The sequence below is a fragment of the Theropithecus gelada genome, chromosome 11, assembly GCF_003255815.1.
Source record: "Theropithecus gelada isolate Dixy chromosome 11, Tgel_1.0, whole genome shotgun sequence".
Taxonomy (NCBI): Eukaryota; Metazoa; Chordata; class Mammalia; order Primates; family Cercopithecidae; genus Theropithecus; species Theropithecus gelada.
Genome location: NC_037679.1, coordinates 63,118,987 through 63,139,044, shown reverse-complemented (window position 1 = coordinate 63,139,044; position 20,058 = coordinate 63,118,987). Strand labels below are relative to the sequence as shown.

The 20,058-nt window shown below is 41.4% G+C and overlaps 1 protein-coding gene across 3 annotated transcripts in view; it reads left to right on the top strand.

The window, feature by feature from the left end:
- GLT8D2 (glycosyltransferase 8 domain containing 2) overlaps positions 1 to 20,058 on the top strand; it is a 73,393-nt gene that overhangs the window by 31,747 nt on the left and 21,588 nt on the right. For 2 of the 3 annotated variants that reach the window (XM_025401707.1, XM_025401708.1), the window contains 2 exons: positions 12,777 to 12,823; positions 17,366 to 17,458. In XM_025401707.1, coding sequence (XP_025257492.1) covers positions 12,805 to 12,823; positions 17,366 to 17,458 — 112 coding nt within the window. In that variant the 5' untranslated portion in view covers positions 12,777 to 12,804. Of the gene's footprint in view, positions 1 to 10,964; positions 11,100 to 12,776; positions 12,824 to 17,365; positions 17,459 to 20,058 lie in introns of all 3 variants that reach the window. The other variant, XM_025401709.1, reaches the window with a different exon arrangement.

The following is a 20,058-nucleotide window of genomic DNA, read 5'->3' as shown; positions in this document are numbered from 1 at the left end:
TTAAAATGACATAAAGTTATGGATAAGAACATTTTATTGACTATTAGTTCTTAAAATAAGATTTTTTTGTTTGCTTTCTTCAGCTTTATTGAGGTATAGTTGACAAATAAAAAATGTATATATTCAGCCAACCATGGTGGCTCATGCCTGTAATCTCAGTGCTTTGGGAGACCAAGGTGGGAGGATCGATAGAGCCCAGGAGTTCAAGATTACAATGAGCTATGATTGCACACTGCACTCCAGCCTGGGTGACAATCCTGTCTCTGAAAAAAATACACACACACACACACACACACATATATATACACACACACACATATATACACACACACACATATATATATATATTCGAGGAGTACAATGTTTTAATATATACATTGTGAAATGATTACCACAATCAAGCTAATTAACAAATCCATCACCCTCACATATTTACCTTTTGTGTATGGTGTGGTGAGAACTCTTAAGATCTACCCTCTTAGCAGATTTCAGGTATACAATACATTATTAGTAATAACCGTCACCATGCTGTGTGTTAGGTCTCCAGAACTTGCTCATCTTATAACTGCAAGCTTGTACCCTTTGACTGACATTTCCTCATTTCTCCACCTCCCTGTCCCTGGTAATCACCCTTCTACTTTCTGTTTCTGTAAGTTCAACTTTGTAGATTTCTCATATAAGTGAACATGCAGTATTTATTTTTCTTTGCCTGGCTTATTTCTCTTAGCATGACGTCCTCCAGGTTCACCCATATTGTCACAAATGGCATTATTTTCTTCTTTTCTAAGGTGAAATAATATTTTATTTTGTGTGTATATATGTCTACACACACACACACACACACACACTCATATATATGCCACATTTCTTTATCTACTCATTCATTTATGGACACAGGTTAGTTCCATATCTTGGCTATTCTAAATAGTGCTGCAGGTTGGGCATGGTGACACATGCCTGTAATCCCAGCACTTTGGGAGGCCGAGGCGGGCAGATCACCTGAGGTCAGGAGTTGGAGACCAGCCTGGCCAACATGGTGAAACCCTGTCTCTACTAAAAATATACAAAAATTAGCCAAGCGTAGTGATGTGCACCTGTAATTCCAGCTACTCGGGAGTCTGAGGCAGAAGAATTGCTTGAACCCGGAAGGCGGAAGTTGCAGTGAGCTGAGATCGTGCCACTGCATTCCAGCCCAGGTGATGACAGAGCGAGACGCTGTTTCAAAAAAAAAAAGGAAAAAAAATAGTGCTGCAATGAACCTGGGAGTGCAGATCTAGCTTTGATACTGATTTTCTTTCTGTTGGATATATACCCCAAAGTAGGATAGCTGCATCATATGGTAGCTCTATTTTTAATTTTTTGAGAGACCTCCATATTGTTTTCCATAATGGCTGTACTAATTTACATTCCCACTAGCAATGTACAAGGGTTCCCTTTTCTCTACATCATCACCAACACTTATCTTTTGACTTTTTGATAATAGCCATTATAACAGATGTGAAGTGATATCCTATTGTGGTTTGGATTTGAATTTCCCTGATTATTAGTGATGTTTAGTATCTTTTCATATACCTGTTGGCCATTTGTATGCCTTCTTTAGAGAAATGTCTATTCTGGTCCTTTGCCTATTTTTAAATCAAGTTATTTGGGTTTTTTTGCTGTTGAGTTGTATGAGTTTCTTATATATTTTGGATATTAACTTCTTATTAGATATATGGTTTGTAAATAATCGCTCCCATTCCCCAGGTTGCTTTTTTATTTTACTGATTGCTCCTTTGCAGTGCAGAAACTTTTTAGTTTGATGTAGTCCCACTTGTTTTTGCTTTTGGTGTCATATTAAAAAAACATTGCCAAGACCAATGCCACAGAGCTTTCCCCCTGTTTTCTTCTAGTTTTACAGTTTTACATCTTAAACATTTAATTATGTTATTATTAAATTAATAAATAATTAATAAAAATGAATATTTACTTATTTAATATTTAATTCATTTTGAACTGGTTTTGTGTATGAGATAAAGATCCAAGTTTTTAAAATTAATATCCAGTTTTCCCAGCACTACTTACTGAAGAGACTATCCTCTCCCCATTGTGTATTCTTGGTGCCTTTATGGAAGAATAATTGACCATATATGCATGGATTTATTTCTGGGCTCTCTATTCTGTCCCATTGGTTTATATTCCATTGGTCTATGTGTCTGTTTTTATGTCAGTACTATACTTTTTGGATTACTATAACTTTGTAAATATAATTTAAAATTAGGAAATGTGATGCCTTCAGTTTTGTTCTTGCTCAAAGTTGCTTTAGTTATTTGGGGGCTTTTGTGGTTCCATATGCATTTTAGGATTTTTTTTTCTACTTTTGTGAAAAATGCCGTTGGAATTTTGATAGGGACTACATTAAATCTGTAGATTGCTTTGGGTGTTATGGACATTTTGACAATGTTGATTCTTTCAACCCCCATTACTTTTTTGAGGGCATAATTATATAAAGTTCTAGAATGTTAGATCTAATAGAATTGTCTTCTTCAGTCATAATGATGAGGAAACTGAGATGGAGAGAGATGGAGTGATTTCCCTAGGATCACACAATCATAATGGCTTGTACAAGTGGGGTTCCAACTGTTTGCCAAGCACTGTTGTAAGTACTTAATGCATGTAAATGTATTACTGCATTTAATCCTCATAAAGCCTTATATTACCTTCATTTCCTCAACTTTTTATTTATAAATGATTCTAATTTATAGAAAAGTTGCAAGAAGAGTATAATGGCTCAACCAATTTTGCCACGTTAGTATTGTCTCTGTACCTCTCACTCTCTCTTTCTACACACAAACACCCCTGAACCTCTTGACCTTTCACCCCTAAATGAATATATGTGTCTCTTACTATCAATGATGTACTCCTACATAACCATACCACATTTATTCTCTCAGGAAATTTAATATTAATGCCATAATATTTCCCTAATTTCCCAAAAATAAACTTTGTAGCTCTTTTTAAACATTTGGTCCAGGATGCAGTCAAGGTTCACACTTTTTTTTTTCTTTTTTTTTGAGATGGAGTCTCACTCTGTCACCAGGCTGGAGTGCAGTGGTGCGATCTTGGCTCACTGCAACCTCAGCCTTCCAGGTTCAAGCAATTCTCCTGCCTCAGCGTCCCAAGTAGCTGGGACTACAGGTGCGTGTCACCATGCCCAGCTAATTGTTGTATTTTTAGTAGAGATGGTGTTTCACCATGTTGGCCGGGATGGTCTCGATCTCTTGACTTCATGATCCACCTGCCTCGGCCTCCCAAAGTGCTGGGATTACAAATGTGAGCCACTGTGCCCAGCCAAGGTTCACACTTTCCATTTCATTGTCACATTGTCAAGCCTCTAAAGAGTTCCCAACGTTTTTTTTTTTTTTTTTTTTTTTCCTCTCATGACATTGACATATTTGAAGAGACCAGGGCAGTTTGTCTTCAGAATGATCCATGATTTGGATTTTATCATGACCTTATCCATGATAGAATCAGGTTAAATATCACTGGCAGGAACACATTGATATTTATCACATCTCAAGGCACAGGATTTCAATTTGTTTCATTTTGTTGATCTTAAATGTGATTACTTTGAGAATGTGAATTTTCTGTACCCCAACAACCTTTTAGCCAATCATTTTAGCATTTATTGAGGTTTTTTTGCCTCAATTACTTATTAACATGTTGATTGTAAAATGGTATTACAGACATTTTATGAGTGAGGAATCTTAAGTTTCCAAGGGAAGGGGTTCTTATGTATTGTGGAGCTAGGATTTGAACCCAGGTAGTCTGACTCCAAGACCCACAGTCTAATACACTAATTGTGTTGGAAAAGGATTTCCAGTTGATTTTCCACTTGATTTCAGTGCCCTCAGTCAGAAACTGTGTCTTGTCTGCTTGGGATTTTTTTTGTTGTTTTTTGAAACCCAGGAAGTGCCACCATCAGAGATGAGATGAAATTGTAAAGAGGAAGGAGAGGATGAAATTCAGGCATGCCAAATCTTTATGCAATTATACACACACACACACACACACACACACACATATCTTTTTTTAAAGCAAACTTTCTGTTGAAACTACATGCTTCTCAAGGACACCACTCCCACCATATGGCTTAAGGTTTCCTACAACAATCGGCTTCAGGAACTTACCTTCTTGGCTCACTACTGCTGTGCGTTGCAATTGGCGTGCCATTATCTGCATCCTAAAGCCTCTTGTTTCATCTTAAAGAGATTTCAGAGTTGACAACACACTGGACAGGGAAAGATGAACCCCCTGTTCAGATGAGTCAGCACTTACTATTCCTCTGCCTCTGGAGTGGTCTCACAGTTACAGTAACCAAGCACTCAGGAAAGAGCTGACCAGCCTTGCCTGTGAGCTGTAAAGCTTCATCAACACATGGTGAAATCTGTTATCTGGAGCCCAATTCACCTGACCCCTGGTGTAGCCACAAGGGCCCTTTGACCCCTGCAAACTGCTCCCCATATTCACACACCATTCTGGCCACAGCAAATTTATTTGTAAAGACTTTCATTTGCAAGAAACTGAACCTCATTTCAAAACAGTTTAAGGAAAAAGTGTGAAGTTACTGGTTTTTGTAACTGGGATGCCCAGGAAGTAGATGATCTGAGGGACTTAAAGCTCGGCTTCCCTCTGGTCTTTGCCCCATTCTCTCCTGTGATACCAGATGTCTTGTTTCATGGAGTGGGAGAAGGGGCCATGTGGCCAGAGATCATTCTAGGCTTCCATCATCCCCAAAAGTTAGATGCATGCATATCACGTAAAATCCTAAATGGATAAAAAGTACCTGAAACCCTATCTCAGAAAAATCCTAAGTAGCGTGCTGTTTTGACCCAATTCTTTTCCAGGTGCAAAAGGGGAAGAGAAGGGTCACTGCCATGCACTCAGAGCTCTTGGGTGTTCAGTCTGTAGCCTAGGAAAATAAAAGGAACATTGTAGCTGGTTGTTTACAGTGAATTAAAGACTTGAATCAAATCTCTGTTGAAGAGTTTTCCTAGATGACTGCCAGCAAATTCTCATAACACTTTGGTTCATGAAACCGTGGGGACCTATGATATCCTTCCTTTCTCAATTACCTCCTTCGGCTGTTTCTGTCATGTTGTTAGTTTCTAAAGGTTATTAGTCCTGGTTTGCTGTCTGCAGCCTCCCATCAAATGTCAAGTTCAGAAGTTCCTTTGAAAGACCATAATTAAGAAGGATCAACTTAATTTTAAAATAAACTGAGTTTTCAAGACAAATTGTTTTTTATGGCAAATTAACTTTTCTGTGTGAGATGAAGTCAGTTGCCAACTCCTGGGGTAATTGGCAAAATGTCACAAACAAGTGAATGGACATAAAAATGTGACAAAATTTAACTTTAGATTTTACAGTAAAATGAATGTTGTCATCTAAAATCCTTATCTAATGGTTAAATTTTATTTTATTTTTTCATCAAACCTGCCATATCCTATGCTTAGCTTAATGCCTACCACTTCTCCTAATGAATATCCAAGGTATTGTATTAAGCATATAGATAGATACATTGTAAATTGGGAAAACTGGGAAGGGAAGTCTTTACAGATATATTTCGAGAATAGAGGAAGGGTGTCTTAGCCTTCTTGATTTCAGAGCATAAATAAAATACTCCACAATATAATGCAAAGATCGAATTTGAGTTTGGGGAAATGTTTGGTTGAAAGTTTTTCATGGTAGATCAATCCTTTTCTTGCCTGCTTGGTTCTGATAGTACTCTGAGAACATTATTGAATTTTTTTTTTTTTTTTGAGATGGAGTCTCTCTCTGTCACCCAAGCTGGAGTACAGTGGTGTGATCTCGGCTCACTGCAACCCCCTCCTTGCAGGTTCAAGTGATTCTCATGCTTCAGCCTCCCAAGGAGCTGAGATTACAGGTGTGCCCCACCACATCCAGCCAATTTCTGAATTTTTAGTAGAGATGGGGTTTCGCTGTATTGGCCAGGCTGGTCTCAAATTCCTGGCCTCAAGTGATCCGCCTGCCTCAGCCACCCAAAGTGCTGGGATTACAGGTGTGAGCCACCACACCCAGCCACATTATTGTCTTTATTTGATGATGTAGCTCACTTTTTAGTCACTGATGACTAATCAGATCTGTAATTCTTCCTGTAGAAAGTATAGGAGAGAACAAAAAACCTGTGTTGATCACTTGCTCTCTCCTTTGGGACACATGTTATCCCTCTAGGTTCAAACTTCTTGCCAGATTTCAAGTCCCCTTTGAATACCTTGAAATTGGAACAAAATATTAAAGAAAAAAATCAGTTCCACAGAAGGAACAACAATCTCAACAAATGACCTTCCCAACAAATGGTCTTGGAACAATTGGATAACCATATGCTAAAAGATGAAGTTTAATCTACACTTCATGATATATACAAAAATTAACTCTAAATGAAAATATTAAGTCTAAAACTATAAAATTCTCCAAGAAAACATAGGAGAAAGTCATTATGACCTTAGGTTAGGCCAAAAATTATTAGATATAATACCAAAAGCATGATCTATAAAAGAAAAAAAGGCCAGGTGTGGTGGCTCATGCCTGTAATCCCAGCACTTTGAGAAGTCAAGGCAGGCAGATCACTTGAGCTCAGGAGTTCAAGACCAGCCTGGGCAACAGGGCAAAACCCCATCTCTATAAAAAATACAAAGATCAGCTGCGTGCGGTGCTGTGCGCCTGTAGTCCCAGCTGCTTGGGAGGCTGAGGTAGAATTGCTTGAGCCTGGGAGGTGAAGTTTGCAGTGAGCCGAGATCGTACCACTGCACTTGAGGCTAGGTAATAGAGTAAAACCCTGTTTCAAAAAAAAGAAAAAAAAGAAAATGAATCTGACATTATCAAAATGAAATACTTTTGCTCTGCAAAATTTATTAAGAGACTGAAAAGACAAGCCACATACCAGGGGAAAGTATTTGCAAATCGCATAACACAGTGCTTTTTTTTTTCTTCTTCTTTTTACAGAGTCTCACTCTGTTGCCTAGGCTGGAGCGCAGTGGCACAGTCTTGGCTCACTGCAACCTCCGCCTTCAGGTTCAGGCAATTCTCCTGCCTCAGCCTCCCGAGTAGCTGGGATTACAGACCCACACCACCACGCCTGGTTAATTTTTGTATTTTAGTAGAGACAGGGTTTCACCATGTTGGCCAGGCTGGTCTTGAACTCCTGACCTCAAGTGATCTGCCAGCCTTGACCTCCCAAATTGCTGGGATTACAGGCATGAGCCACAGCACTGAGGCCTGACACAGGGCTTGTATCTGGAATACGTAAACAACTCCCAAAACTCAAAAATAAGAAAATAATTCTATAAAAATGCACAAAAGATTTAAACAGACATTTCACCATATGTGGATGGTAAATGAACACACAAAAAGATGCTCAACATGAGTAATCATTAGGGAAATGCAAATTAAAATCACAATGCAATTCGCCCATTATAACAGCTAAAATAAAAAAAATACCGACAATACCAAGTGCTGTCAAGAACACAGAGCAACTGGAACTTTCTCACCATGCTAGTGGGAATACAAAATGAAAATGTTTTCACTCAGGAAAAAAAGATTGTCAGTTTCTGTTTCCACTCAGGAAAAAAGATTGTCAATTTCTTTCTTTTTCTTTTCCTGTTTTTTCAGACAAGGTCTCTCTCTGTCACCTGGGCTGGAGTGCAGTGGTGCGACCGTGGCTCACTGCAGCCTCAACCTCCCAGGCTCAAGCAATCTTCCCACCTCAGCCTCCTGAATAGCTGGGACCACAGGTGCCCACTACCATGTCTGGCTAATTTTTTTTCTCTAACTCCCCACATTTGGTTTTTGAGGTTTTTGTTGTTTTGTTTTGTTTTCATAGAGACAGGGGTCTCACTATGTTGCCAGGGCTGGTCTTGGACTCCTGAGCTCAAGCGATCCTCCCACCTTGGCTTCCCAAAGTGCAGGGATTATAGGCATGAACCACTGTGCCCAGCTTAGATTGGCAGTTTCTTTTTTTTTTTTTTTTTTTGAGACGGAGTCTTGCTCTGTCGCCCAGGCTGGAGTGCAGTGGCCAGATCTCAGCTCACTGCAAGCTCCGCCTCCTGGGTTCCCACCATTCTCCTGCCTCAGCCTCCCGAGTAGCTGGGACTACAGGCGCCCGCCACCTCGCCCGGCTAGTTTTTTGTATTTTTTAGTAGAGACGGGGTTTCACCGTATTAGCCAGGATGGTCTCGATCTCCTGACCTCGTGATCCGCCCGTCTCGGCCTCCCAAAGTGCTGGGATTACAGGCTTGAGCCACCGCGCCCTGCCGGCAGTTTCTTATAGAGTTAAATATATATCTACCAAAAGACCTAGCAATAACACTTCTAGGTAGTTACCCTCTATTCACACTAAAATCTGTAAACAAGTGTTTATAGAAACATTATTCATAATCACAAAACAATGGAAACAACCCAAATGTCCTTCAGTGGGTGAATGGATAAACTGTGGTATATCCATTCAGTGGAATACTATTCAGCAATAAAAAGGTACAAACTATTGGTAAAGGCAGTAGCAAGTATGAATCTCAAAAGCATTATGCTAATTGAAAAAAGAGAGTCTCTCAAAATATTACATCCTGTAGGATTCCACTTATATGACATTCTGGAAAAGGTAAAACTATAGAGACAGAGAATAGATCAGTGGTTGCCAAGGGCTAGGTGTTGGACAGGGCCTGACTACAAAGGGGCAGCACAAGGGAATTCTTTAGGAGTGTTGGCATTGTTCTCTATCCCATTTGTGGTGGTTGTTACAAGAATCTATGCATGTGTAAAAGTCCATAGAATGACAGAAACAAAAAAGTAAATTCTAATGTATGTAAATTTTAAAAAACTTAAAAATCAACATGTCAAATTTTGCAGCTGACATGGTAATATTCCTTTAATAAATGTGTCATGGAAAAGAAGCCTATTTAAAATGAAAACAGATATACTGAATGTTTATTATACAGAACCATTTGTGTTTCCCTGGGTGAAGCGCTCTTTCTGATTCTTCAATGCAGTCTAAAGAATTCAGAAAATACTACGTAATAAAAGAGAAACGGTATGCATAGCAATTTTTGAGATTTTATTTTATTTTAAGTTTTGAGATACATGTGCAGGTTTGTTACATAGGTAAATGTGTGCCATACTGGTTTGCTGCACCTATCAACCCATCACCTAGGTATTAAGCCCCGCATGCATTAGCTATTTATCCTGATGCTCTCCCTCCCCCGATGCATAGCAATTTTTAAGAACATCAAGAAAGAACTCACAGTAGGAAATGTGTGTAAATCCAGAAGATCAGAAATAAATTTGCTTGTCAACATGTATCAAATACCTTGGCAGAAAAATAGTTCTCATGGGCCAATTCTTTATGCTCTGAAGCAGCAGCTGGTCTCTTTTGTTAAAATAAGTTGTTCTTGGAATACACCTAGTTGATAGGCCTCTTAGAATTTGCCCTGCATTTTTCTTATGCAAAGGACTTTATGTAAAAAGTTGGCATGATAGAATATGAGAATGGTTGATGATGTGACGGTTATAGTTCTTGCTGCTTAGCAAAATACAATGCATCGTGTGTGTGCATGTGTGTGTGTGTGTGTGTGTGTGTGTAGAATCTCCTGTGCTTATTTGTATGTATAAATAGATAATACATTAGTATGATCTGACATTCTGTAGGTGCCAAAGCTGCTATTTATTAGTCAGAACACTTCTGTGGGACTGTGCCAGCCATTTATAACTGGTACCCATTTTGATTGATCAGTGCCAAAGACCATATTTATTAAATATGTTCAGTATAAATCCTGTAAGACTATCAACCAAAAAAATCTCCCTTTTTCTACCAGCCTACCCCCCCTATATTTTCTGTAATCTTCAACACAGAGACAAAAAGGCCTTTTAATATTGGGTTACATGAAGTTGGATAGAGGTGGGTATTTTAATTACTTTAATCATGTATAACAATGTGAAACAGGCATATCTCACCCCAAATCTGTCTCTGACAGTCCTCCAGCCTTTCTTCCAGGGGTCTCTTTCTTTCCATTTGTGTTCCCTTCTCCTTGCAGTCACGCTGAAAGCATGCCCCCTCCTGATGTTAATCTGGGACCTGATAAACATCCTACTGTGGGATGAGATAAACTTTCTCATCCCACAGTGACCATCCCCTGGAATATTATTGCTGTGAGCTTGGGGCTACAAAAAGACACATGACAAATCTGGCAGCTCTTCTGAAAGCAGCAGTTTTTCTTCTTTTCCTTTCTTTTCTTTTCTTTTCTTTTCTTTTCTTTTCTTTTCTTTCTCTCTCTCTCTCTCTCTTTCTTTCTTCTTTCTTTCTTTTCTCCTCCTCCTTCTCCTTCTCCTTCCTCTCCTTCCTTCCTTCCTTCCTTCCTTTCTTCCTTCCTTTCTTTCTTTTCCTTCCTTCCTTCCTTCTTTCTTTCTTTCTTTCTTTCTTTCCTTTCTTTCTTTCTTTCTTTCTCTCTCTCTCTTCTTCTTCTACTTCTTCTTCTTCTCCTCCTCCTCCTTCCTTCCTTCCTTCTTTCCTTTCCCTTCCCTTTCCCTTCCTTTCTTCTTTCCTTCTTTCCTTTCTCTCTCCTTCCTTCCTTCCTTCCTTCCTTCCTTCCTTCCTTCTCTTCTCTCTCTTTCTTTTTCTTTTTTAAAACAAGGTTTTGCTCTGTCTCCCAGCTGGAGTGCAGCAGCCATGGCTCACTGCAGCCTCAACCTCTGGGGCTCATGCGATCCTCCTGCCTCAACTTCCCGAGTAGCTAGGACTACAGGCATGCACCACGATGCCTGCTAATTTTTGTATTTTTTTGTAGAGATTGTTGCAGGGGGGTCTTATTATGTTGCCCAGGCTTATCTCCAACCCCTGGGCTCAAGCATCTGCCCACCCTGGGCTCCAAAAGTGAGCCACCACACCCGGTAAAACACTTAAAATGTCACTTTAGGTCCTGTGGGAAGAGCAGTGTGGAGGTGGGCTGAGGTTAGAAGGTGCAGAGCGTGAAAGAAGATTGTGGGCTGAGTATTGGACATCTGTTCTTGAATAGTCCCTGGGCCTGCCATAGGAAAGGAAGTTCTCCTGGGTAAGTGACTGGACTTTTCCTTCTCCTCTAATAACATTTTTTCTTGGGCTGTGGCCGAACCTTAGGATTCTGGTTCATCCCTTATTCAGACCAGGTTAGCTTTTCCCTGCTCTCACCTGGCCATCTCACCTAGGCACAGAAGACCTGGCTTTCATAACAGATAGCTTTCTCCCTGAGGGGCGAACTCTGCCAGCAGTTGAAGGAGTGATTCCTTTCCACTAATTCTTGCACAGTTCCCATGAATTTGAAGGTAAAACAAAAAACGTGAAAGATACTTTGAGCTCATTGTGAGCAATGTTAAGTGTTCACTCTCCTTTACTTTCAGAATTCCCTTGGGAATGTTTGGAAAACAGTGCTTTAGGGTTTTAACTAAGTTAAACACTGATGGAGGGGGTTTTGTGCACTTAAAATAAAATCCAAACTCCTCTTTAGGCACAGTAGTATCCGGTCCCTTGGTACCTCTCTGGCCTCTTCCATCCAGTCTCCCCTTTGATCCACTGTGATCCAGAGACTTTGAGCTTCTTGCAGTTCCTAGAATATTTAGAGCTCTTTCCAGCCCCAGGGACTTTGCACTTGCTGTTCCCTTTGCCTGGGATGCTCCTCTGCATGTTCTGCCCTTGTCTGGCTCTTGCTCTTCCTTCCCTCCAATGCCATATCCTCAATGAAGTTTTTGCTGATTTCTCTTCCTGATGCACTCCCTACCCCTGTTCATCTTTATCCCAACATCTCCTTTGCTTCCTTCATAGCACTTACCGTAATCTAATACTTTTATGTGTCACATTTTAATATCTGTTTCCCCCACTGGACCAAAAGCTCCAGGAGGATAGGGACCAGGACTGTTTCATTTGTTGGTACATCACTGGGAAGTGGCACAGTGCTGGGCTTTTAGTAGGATCTCAATATGTAAATACTGAATGAATGATTGAATTGAGTATAATGCATGCCCCTCCAAGGGATTCCTGAAGATGCAAAAGCTTCCTTATCAAGGAATGAAGTTCTGATAGTAGAAAGATAGCATAGGGTTGATATTTTAGATCAAGGAAGTCTTCTAGTGTGATACTTCCAGTTACGGCCATCTGCTATGCTGACCCAGAAGGCTGACAGAACTCTTTTTGCAGGAGGTTAAAAAAAATTCTGGGCCAGGCACTGTGGCTCACACCTGTAATCCCAGCACTTTGGGAAGCCAAGGTGGATGGCTTGCTTGAGGCTAGGAGTTCGAGACCAGCCTGGGCAACATGGCAAAACCCCATCTCTACTAAAAATAAAAAAATTAGCTGGGAGTGGTGGCACACGCCTGTAGTTCCAGCTACTTGGGAGGCTGAGGAAGGAGGATCACTTGAACCTGGGAGGTGGCGGTTGCAGTGAGCCAAGATCGCAACTGCATTCCAACCTGGGTGATGGAGCGAGACTCTGTCACCAAAAAAAAAAAAAAAAAAATTCTGACAACTAAAGATTAGCTTTTGAGGACCCTTAGTAAGGTTTGTTCAACCACAGGCATCACTTTTGAAGACATGGGACTGTATTTATTTTGTTTCCAAAATTTTAGATTCGGAGCAGTAGAAAATGATCACACACTTCACAATATATCAGTCTTTCAGAGAAGGCATAGTCCTTAACACTTGTTGATGACTTTTAAGTTGATTCTCTTTCAAACAGATTTTTTTCTTTAATCCACAGGTTACGGTTCTTATCTGCGTGAATACACATGGCTCTGTTACGAAAAAGTAAGATTACAACTTTTGAAAATAATGATTTAAAAACAGATATTTGGGGAGGATGGTTTTGAGGCTCGGGCTTGGCTTTTTTCTTCTTTCTTGGATTATCTTTGATTTTCATGGATAGTTTTCCCACAGGCACTTTTTGGCATCATCATTTCTGGGTGATTCCCATGGAGAGTTGTTCAGTATTTTAGTCAGAAGTGAACTTATCGGCTGGGCGCACTGGCTCACGCCTATAATCCTAGCACCTTGGGAGGCCGAGGTGGGCGGATCAGTTGAGCTCAGGAGTTTGAGATCAGCCTGAGTAACATGGCGAGACCCCATCTCTACAAAAAATACAAAAATTAGCCAGGCGTGGTGGCGGGCACCTGTAGTTTCAGCTACTCAGGAGGCTGAGGCAGGAAGATCACTTGAGCCTGGGAGGCAGAGGCTGCAGTGAGCTGAGATCACACCACTGCATGCCAGCCTGGGAGACAGAGTGAGACCCCGTCTCAAAAAAAAAGAAAAGAAGAAGAAGTGGAAGTGAACTTACAACAGGGATCATATAGTTCTATAAAACTTGCAAAAATAACGCATTTTCTCATTTGGAATAAATATTCATGTTTGTAGCTAATTTAGCATTTGTAATTTGTGATTTTGTATTCTTAGTCTTAAAGAGTCACCTCAAATCTTCAGACCCATCAGAACCTGGATTTGCCTCTGATTTTAGATCCAGTAGTTTGTGAATTTGAGGAGAAACATAGTAACCTAATTCTGTGACTGTCAGGGTAGAGTTGCCAGATTCAGCAAACATAGACACAGGACAGGACAACCAGTTAAATTTAAACTTCAGATAAACAACAAATAATTTTTTAGTATAAGTATGTCCCAAATATTGCATGAGACACACTTGTCTGGGTAATTTTTGTATTTTTAGTAGAGACGGGTTTTCACCATGTTGGCCAGGCTGGTCTTGAACTCCTGACCTCAAGTGATCCACCCGCCTCAGCCTCCCAAAGTGATGGGATTACAGGCGTGAGCCACTGTGCCCAGCTGTGGCAGGTGAATATTAATCGAACCTGTTGATAAACTGTAGAATTTTGTCCATTTTCTGTCCATTTTCTGCTTCTCTATAATTTTGTTTTAAACTGAGTCTAGTATCTGATTGTCCCTGGCTGAATCTGATAATCCATTAAGGCAGGGAGGAACTGGGTGTCAGCAAAATAGAATCACAGCCTCAGGATGTAGCTTTGGAAGGCATCCATGGAGACTCTTTTACAAATGGGAAGACAAAGGCATAGAGGCCAAAAAATAGATGCATATGAAGTCAATAGATTAAGTCTTTTGATGCATAAAAATAATAAAAAAATAAATACAGGCTGGGTGCGATGGCTCATGCCTGTATTCCCAGCACTTTGGGAGGCTGAGGCAAGTGGATTGCCTGAGTCCAGGAGTTCAAGACCAGCCTTAGCAACATGGTGAGACCCCATCTCTACTAAAAAAATACAAAAAAATAGCCAGATGTGGTGATGTGTCTATACTCCCAGCTACTTGGGAGGCTGAGGTAGAGAATCACCTGAGTTTGGAAGGTTGAGGTTACAGTGAACCGAGATCAGACTGCTGCACTCCAGCCAGGGCAACTGAGGTGAGACCCCATCTCAAAAAAAAAAAAAAAGATAAAATAAAATAATAACAACAGTGGTACATAACCATTTGTAAAGTCTTTATCGGGCCTGCATTGCCTTGGTTAACTCTCAAAACAGTAGTACAAGGTAATGCTTATTAGTACAATCTCCATTCAGCAGATAAGCACACCAAGCTCAGAGAGGTTAAGATACCCCTCGGCCATATAGCTAGGAGGTGGTAGAAAGGAGATTTGAATCTGACTTCAAATTCACACCTTCTTCCCTTCTACCAACTTTTCCCAAACTTTAGGTAGGTGTGCACTACACATGCCACCATGCATCTTCTCAATTTTTCATCAGTTGTGTTCCTTCTGTCCTAAACGTTACTTAATATTTTCTTTAGGCCAGGCACAGTGGCTCATGCCTGTAATTTCAGCACTTCCGGAGGCCGAGGTGGGCGGATCACCTGCGGTCAGAAGTTCAAGATCAGCCTGGCCAACGTGGTGAAACCCTGTCTCTACTAAAAATACAAAAATTAGCCAGACATGGTGGTGGAGGCCTCCCAGCTACTTGGGAGGCTGAGGCAGGAGATTCGCTTGAACCCAGGAAGCGGAGGTTGCAGTGAGCCAAGACTGTGCCATTGCACTCCAGCCTGGGCAACAAGAGCAAAACTCTTATCTCAAAAAAATTTTTTTTCTTTGACTAATTTTTAAAATTTATACTTCATAATAGAAAGTTTTTATCCTTACTGTAAATGAAAACAGAATGATCGCCTATCATTAAAAAAAGGTAGCTTTAAACACGTATACAATTAGAAGAATGTGATTCAATTCTGGGTAGCTTTTGTTGCGTTCCTGCACATAAAATCAGAAAGACTGACTTTCTCATATGGTGATTAAATATTAATGCTATGAACATGAGCTTCCTCAGTCATTTCATGCACAACTGGTGCTGTGTGTTCCATATTCAAGAAAACACTGTTTTACACCACTCTACTTCTCAGCAGATCCCAAGGGCCAACATCACTGGAACAAACAGACCTGGAGGCTTGGAGGCATTGGGGTCTTCTGTTTACCCAGGGCAAGAATGTTCCCTTCCTTCCTTCCTTCTTCCTTCCTTCCTTCCTTCCTCCTTCCCTCCCTCCCTCTCTCTCTCTTTCTTTCTTTCCCTCCTTCCTTTCCTTTCTTCCTTCCTCCTTCCTTCCTTCCTTCCTTCCTTCCTTCCTTCCTTCCTTCCTTCCTTCCTTCCTTCCTTCCTTCCTTTCTTCCTTCCTTCCTTCCTTCCTTCCTTCCTTCTCTCTCTCCCTTTCTTTCTTTCTTTCTTTCTTTCTTTCTTTCTTTCTTTCTTTCTTTCTTTCTTTCTTTCTTTCTTTCTTTCTTTCTTTCTTTCTTTCTCTCTCCCTCTCTCTTTCCTTCCTTCTTCTTCTTTTCCTTTTTCTTTCTTTCTCACAGAGTCTCCCTTTGTCGCCCAGACTGGAGTACAGTGGCACAATCTCAGCTCACTGCAACCTCCACCTCCCAGGTTCAAGTGATTCTCCCGTCTCAGCCTCCTGAATAGCTGGGACTACAGGCATGCGCAACACTCGGCTAATTTTTGTATTTTTAGTAGAGACCGGGTTTTGTCATGTTGGCCAGGCTGGTCTCAAACTCCTGGCCTCCAGTGATCCACCCTCCTTGGCCTCCCAAAGTGCTGGGATTACAGGCGTGAGCCACCGCACCCGGCCTGCACATCATCCTTGACCAAGGGTTGAATTAACTGAGAAGCAACTGTGTCATAATGGCTAAGAACATGTATTTATAATTACTACTGGCTCAAAAGAAGAATCACATAAATTCAACAAAATAAAAGCCACATACAGCAGACCCACAGCTAGTATCATACTAAATGGGGAAAAACTGAAAGCCTTTCCTCTTACATCTGGAACACGACAAGGATGGCTGCGTTTCACCATTGTTATTCAACATTGTACTGGAAGCCCTAGCTAGAGCAATCAGACAAGCAAAAGAAATAAAGGGCATCCAAATAGGAAAGGAAGAACTCAAATTATCCGTGTTTGCAGATGATATGTTTTTGTTTTGTTTTATTTTGGAGAAAGGTCTTGCTGTATTGCCCAGCGGTGTGATCTTGGCTCACTGCAACCTCCACCTCCCAGGTTCAAGCAATTCTCATGCCTCAGCCTCCCAAATAGCTGGGATTACAGGCATGCACCATCCCGCCCAGCTAATTTTTGTATATTTAGTAGAGATAGGGTTTCACCATATTGCCCTGGCTGACCTTGAACTCCTGGCCTCATGTGATCTGCCCACCTCAGCCTCCCAAAGTGCTGGGTTTACAGGTGTGAGCCACTACACCTGGCCAATATAATCTTATATTTGGAAAATTCTAAAGACTCCAGCAAAAAACTGTTAGAACTGATATACAAATTCAGTAAAGATGCAAGACCCCTGAGCAACAATAGTGTTCCAGGTTAATTCTTTCTGTTTGTTTGTTTTTGTATTTGAGACAGGGTCTAGCTCTGTCACCTAGGCTGGAGTAATCTTGGCTCACTGCAGCCTCCGCCTCCCAGGCTCAAGCTATCCTCCTATCTCAGCCTCCTTAGTAGCTGGGAATACAGGTGCATGCCACCATACCCAGCTAATTGTGTGTGTGTGTGTGTGTGTGTGTGTGTGTGTGTGGAGACAGGGTGCCACTCTGTTGCCCAGGCTGGTCTCGAAACTCCTGAGCTCAAGTGATCCACATGCCTCGCCCTCCCAAAGTACTGTTATTACAGGCATAAGCTACCACACCTGGCCAGGTTAATTCTTTATATGCTCTCTGCTTATAGAAAGGTCTCAGACACCACTCTGTGTCATGGAAGGAATCTACTCACACTACCATTCTAAACTTTGTCACGTGATTTCAGGTTCATAGGTTCAACGTTAATGTGTTTCCATTTCTATTTCAGTTAATCAGGTGCTGCTGTTCCTTCTGATCGTGACCCTCTGTGTGATTCTGTATAAGAAAGTTCATAAGGGGACTGTGTCCAAGAATGATGCAGGTGAGCGGACATGGAATTCATTGAGTTGGGATACCCAGGAATGTGGTTTGAATGTGTTCCTCTAGGTCCTTTCAATAGCTGGGTTCAGGGACAAGTGACAGCTTGGTCAACTCTCAAGGATCTGCTAGTAGAATATCTGCCCTAGAACACCTTTTCAGTTGAGACCTAGGATGGTTGGTGCTATTCAAACTTTAGCATGTGTGAGAGTTGCATGGAGAGCTTGTTAAAACACAGCACTGGGCCTGCCTGCGAGGTGTAGGATCAGTAGGTATGGGGTGGGGCCTCAAGATTTGCATTTCCGATAAGCTCCTGGTTGAGGCTGATGCTGTGGGTTCTTGGACCACAGGGTGAGTGCACTGCTCCACACCCCATCTCTTTGGAGCTTCTCAATGACTTTGCTTATGGAAACCGCCCTCTCTCTCCTCTCCCTGCTGGTTCATTCCCATCAGTGCAAGTCAGCCTCATAACTCTCAGCTTGAAAATGGCCCTTCATTGGCCCTTTGTTCTCTCCCAGCTGTACTGAGAGCCGTGTTTCCCTCCTCGGGGGTGAATTGCCTGAGATGGCACCTTCACAACTCCAATGCACACACAAAGTCAACTTCCATAAAAATCAAGAAGCACTGTTTATTACATTTTTAATTAATTTACTTTTTTTTTTTTTTTTTGAGACAGAATCTCACTTTGTTGCCCTGGCTGGAATACAGTGGCACAATAGCAGCTCACTGCAGCCTCGACCTCCAGGGCTCAAGCAATCCTCTGGCCTCAGCACCCCCAGGAAGTTGAGACTACAGGAGTGTGCCACCACATCCAGCTAATTTTTTGTACTTTTTGTAGAGATGGGTTTCGCCATGCTGCCCAGGCTGGTTTTGAACTCCTGGGCTCAAGCTGTCCTTCCACCTTGGCCTCCCAAAGTGCTGGGATTACAGGAATGTGCTACCGTGCCCAGCTGATTTACATTTTATATCAATCAAACAAATACACACTTATGGGCTGGCGATGGTGGCTCACACTTGTAATCCAGCACTTTGGGAGGCTAAGGCAGGAGGATCACTTGAGTCCAGGTGCTTGAGACCAGCCCAGCCTAGGCAACAAAGCAAGACCCTGTCTGCATGCACACAAAAAATTACCTGGGCATGGTGGGGCATGCCTGTAGTCCCAGCTACTTGGGAGGCTGGAATGAGAGTATTACTTGAGCCTAGGAGGTCTAAGCAGCAGTGAGCCCTGATAGTGCCACTACACTCCAGCTTGGATGATAGAGTGAGACTCTGAATACAGTTACTTGGTATGTTACATACATTTATTCCACAGTTTGTTTGTTTTTTTTTTTCAGCCAGATACTTAGGGACTGGAAACACAGCAGTGAACAAAACAACATCCCTATTCCCAGGATGCTGGCATTTCTTTCTGATTATATTTTGTAATTTAAAAATTCATTTAAAAATAATTAAAAACATGTATAATCTAATCTAAATGAAAATAGAATCTGCAAAGAGAATGATTTTCACACAAAGACATATATACAGAAGCTCTTAGGGCATAATTCATAGTAGCCTCAAACTGGAAACAATTCACATGTACATCAACTAGTGAGGAATGCAAAAAATGTAATTCATCCCACACAATGGAATACTTTTCGGCAGTAAAAAGGAACAAATGACTGATACAAGCTGCAATATGGATAAACCTGAAAAAAAATTATGCTAAATAAAAGAAGTCAGACCCAAAAGACCATATATTGTATCAGTCCATCTGTATGAAATTTCTAGAAAGGGAAAATCTGTGGAGACACAGAGCAGATCAGTGGTTGCCTAGAGCTGGGAGTGGGAATGGATTGACTGCAGACCAGCCAGCTCAATGGAACTTTTTAAAGCTAGATCGTGGTGATGGTTGTGCAATAAATTTACTAAATACTATTGAACTGTACACTACAATGGGTAAATTGAAAAAAATCTGTATTCATTTGCTTGGGCTGCCATAACAAAATAGCACAGACTAGGTGGCTAGACCATAGACACGTATTTTCTCTGGTTCTGGAGGCTGGAAGTCCAGGATCAAGGTGCGAGCTGGTTTGGTTTCTCCTGAAGTCTCTCTCCTTGGCATGCAGATGGCCGCCTTCTTGCTGTGTCCTCACGTGGCCTTTTCTCTGTGCTGCACTCCTGGTTGTGACCCTCTGCGTGATTCTCCTCTTTTCCTCCTCTTATCAAGACACCAGTCTTACTGGGATAAGGCCTACCAAATGGCTTCATTTTAACTTAATTGCCTCTTTAAAGGCTCTGTCTCCAAGTGCGCTGACATCCTGAGATGCTGGGAGCTAAGACGTTAACAAATGGACTCTGGAGGACACAATTCAGTCCATAGCAGTATGTACACCTCAATAAGCTGTTCTAAAAGAGAGAGAGAGAAGGAAGTTACGTAAAGACAAATGTCGTCTGAACTGACTCCACTCTTCACACTTCAATCCCTGCTCATAAACCAACACATTCGCTCAGCTAATCCCACCACAGACTCCCTTCTTCAGAGAAGGAAGTGGATAGAGTTTAAAACAGTTGTTAAAACAGCTCTAAAGAAATGCACATCCTGACTGACTAATCAGACCTATA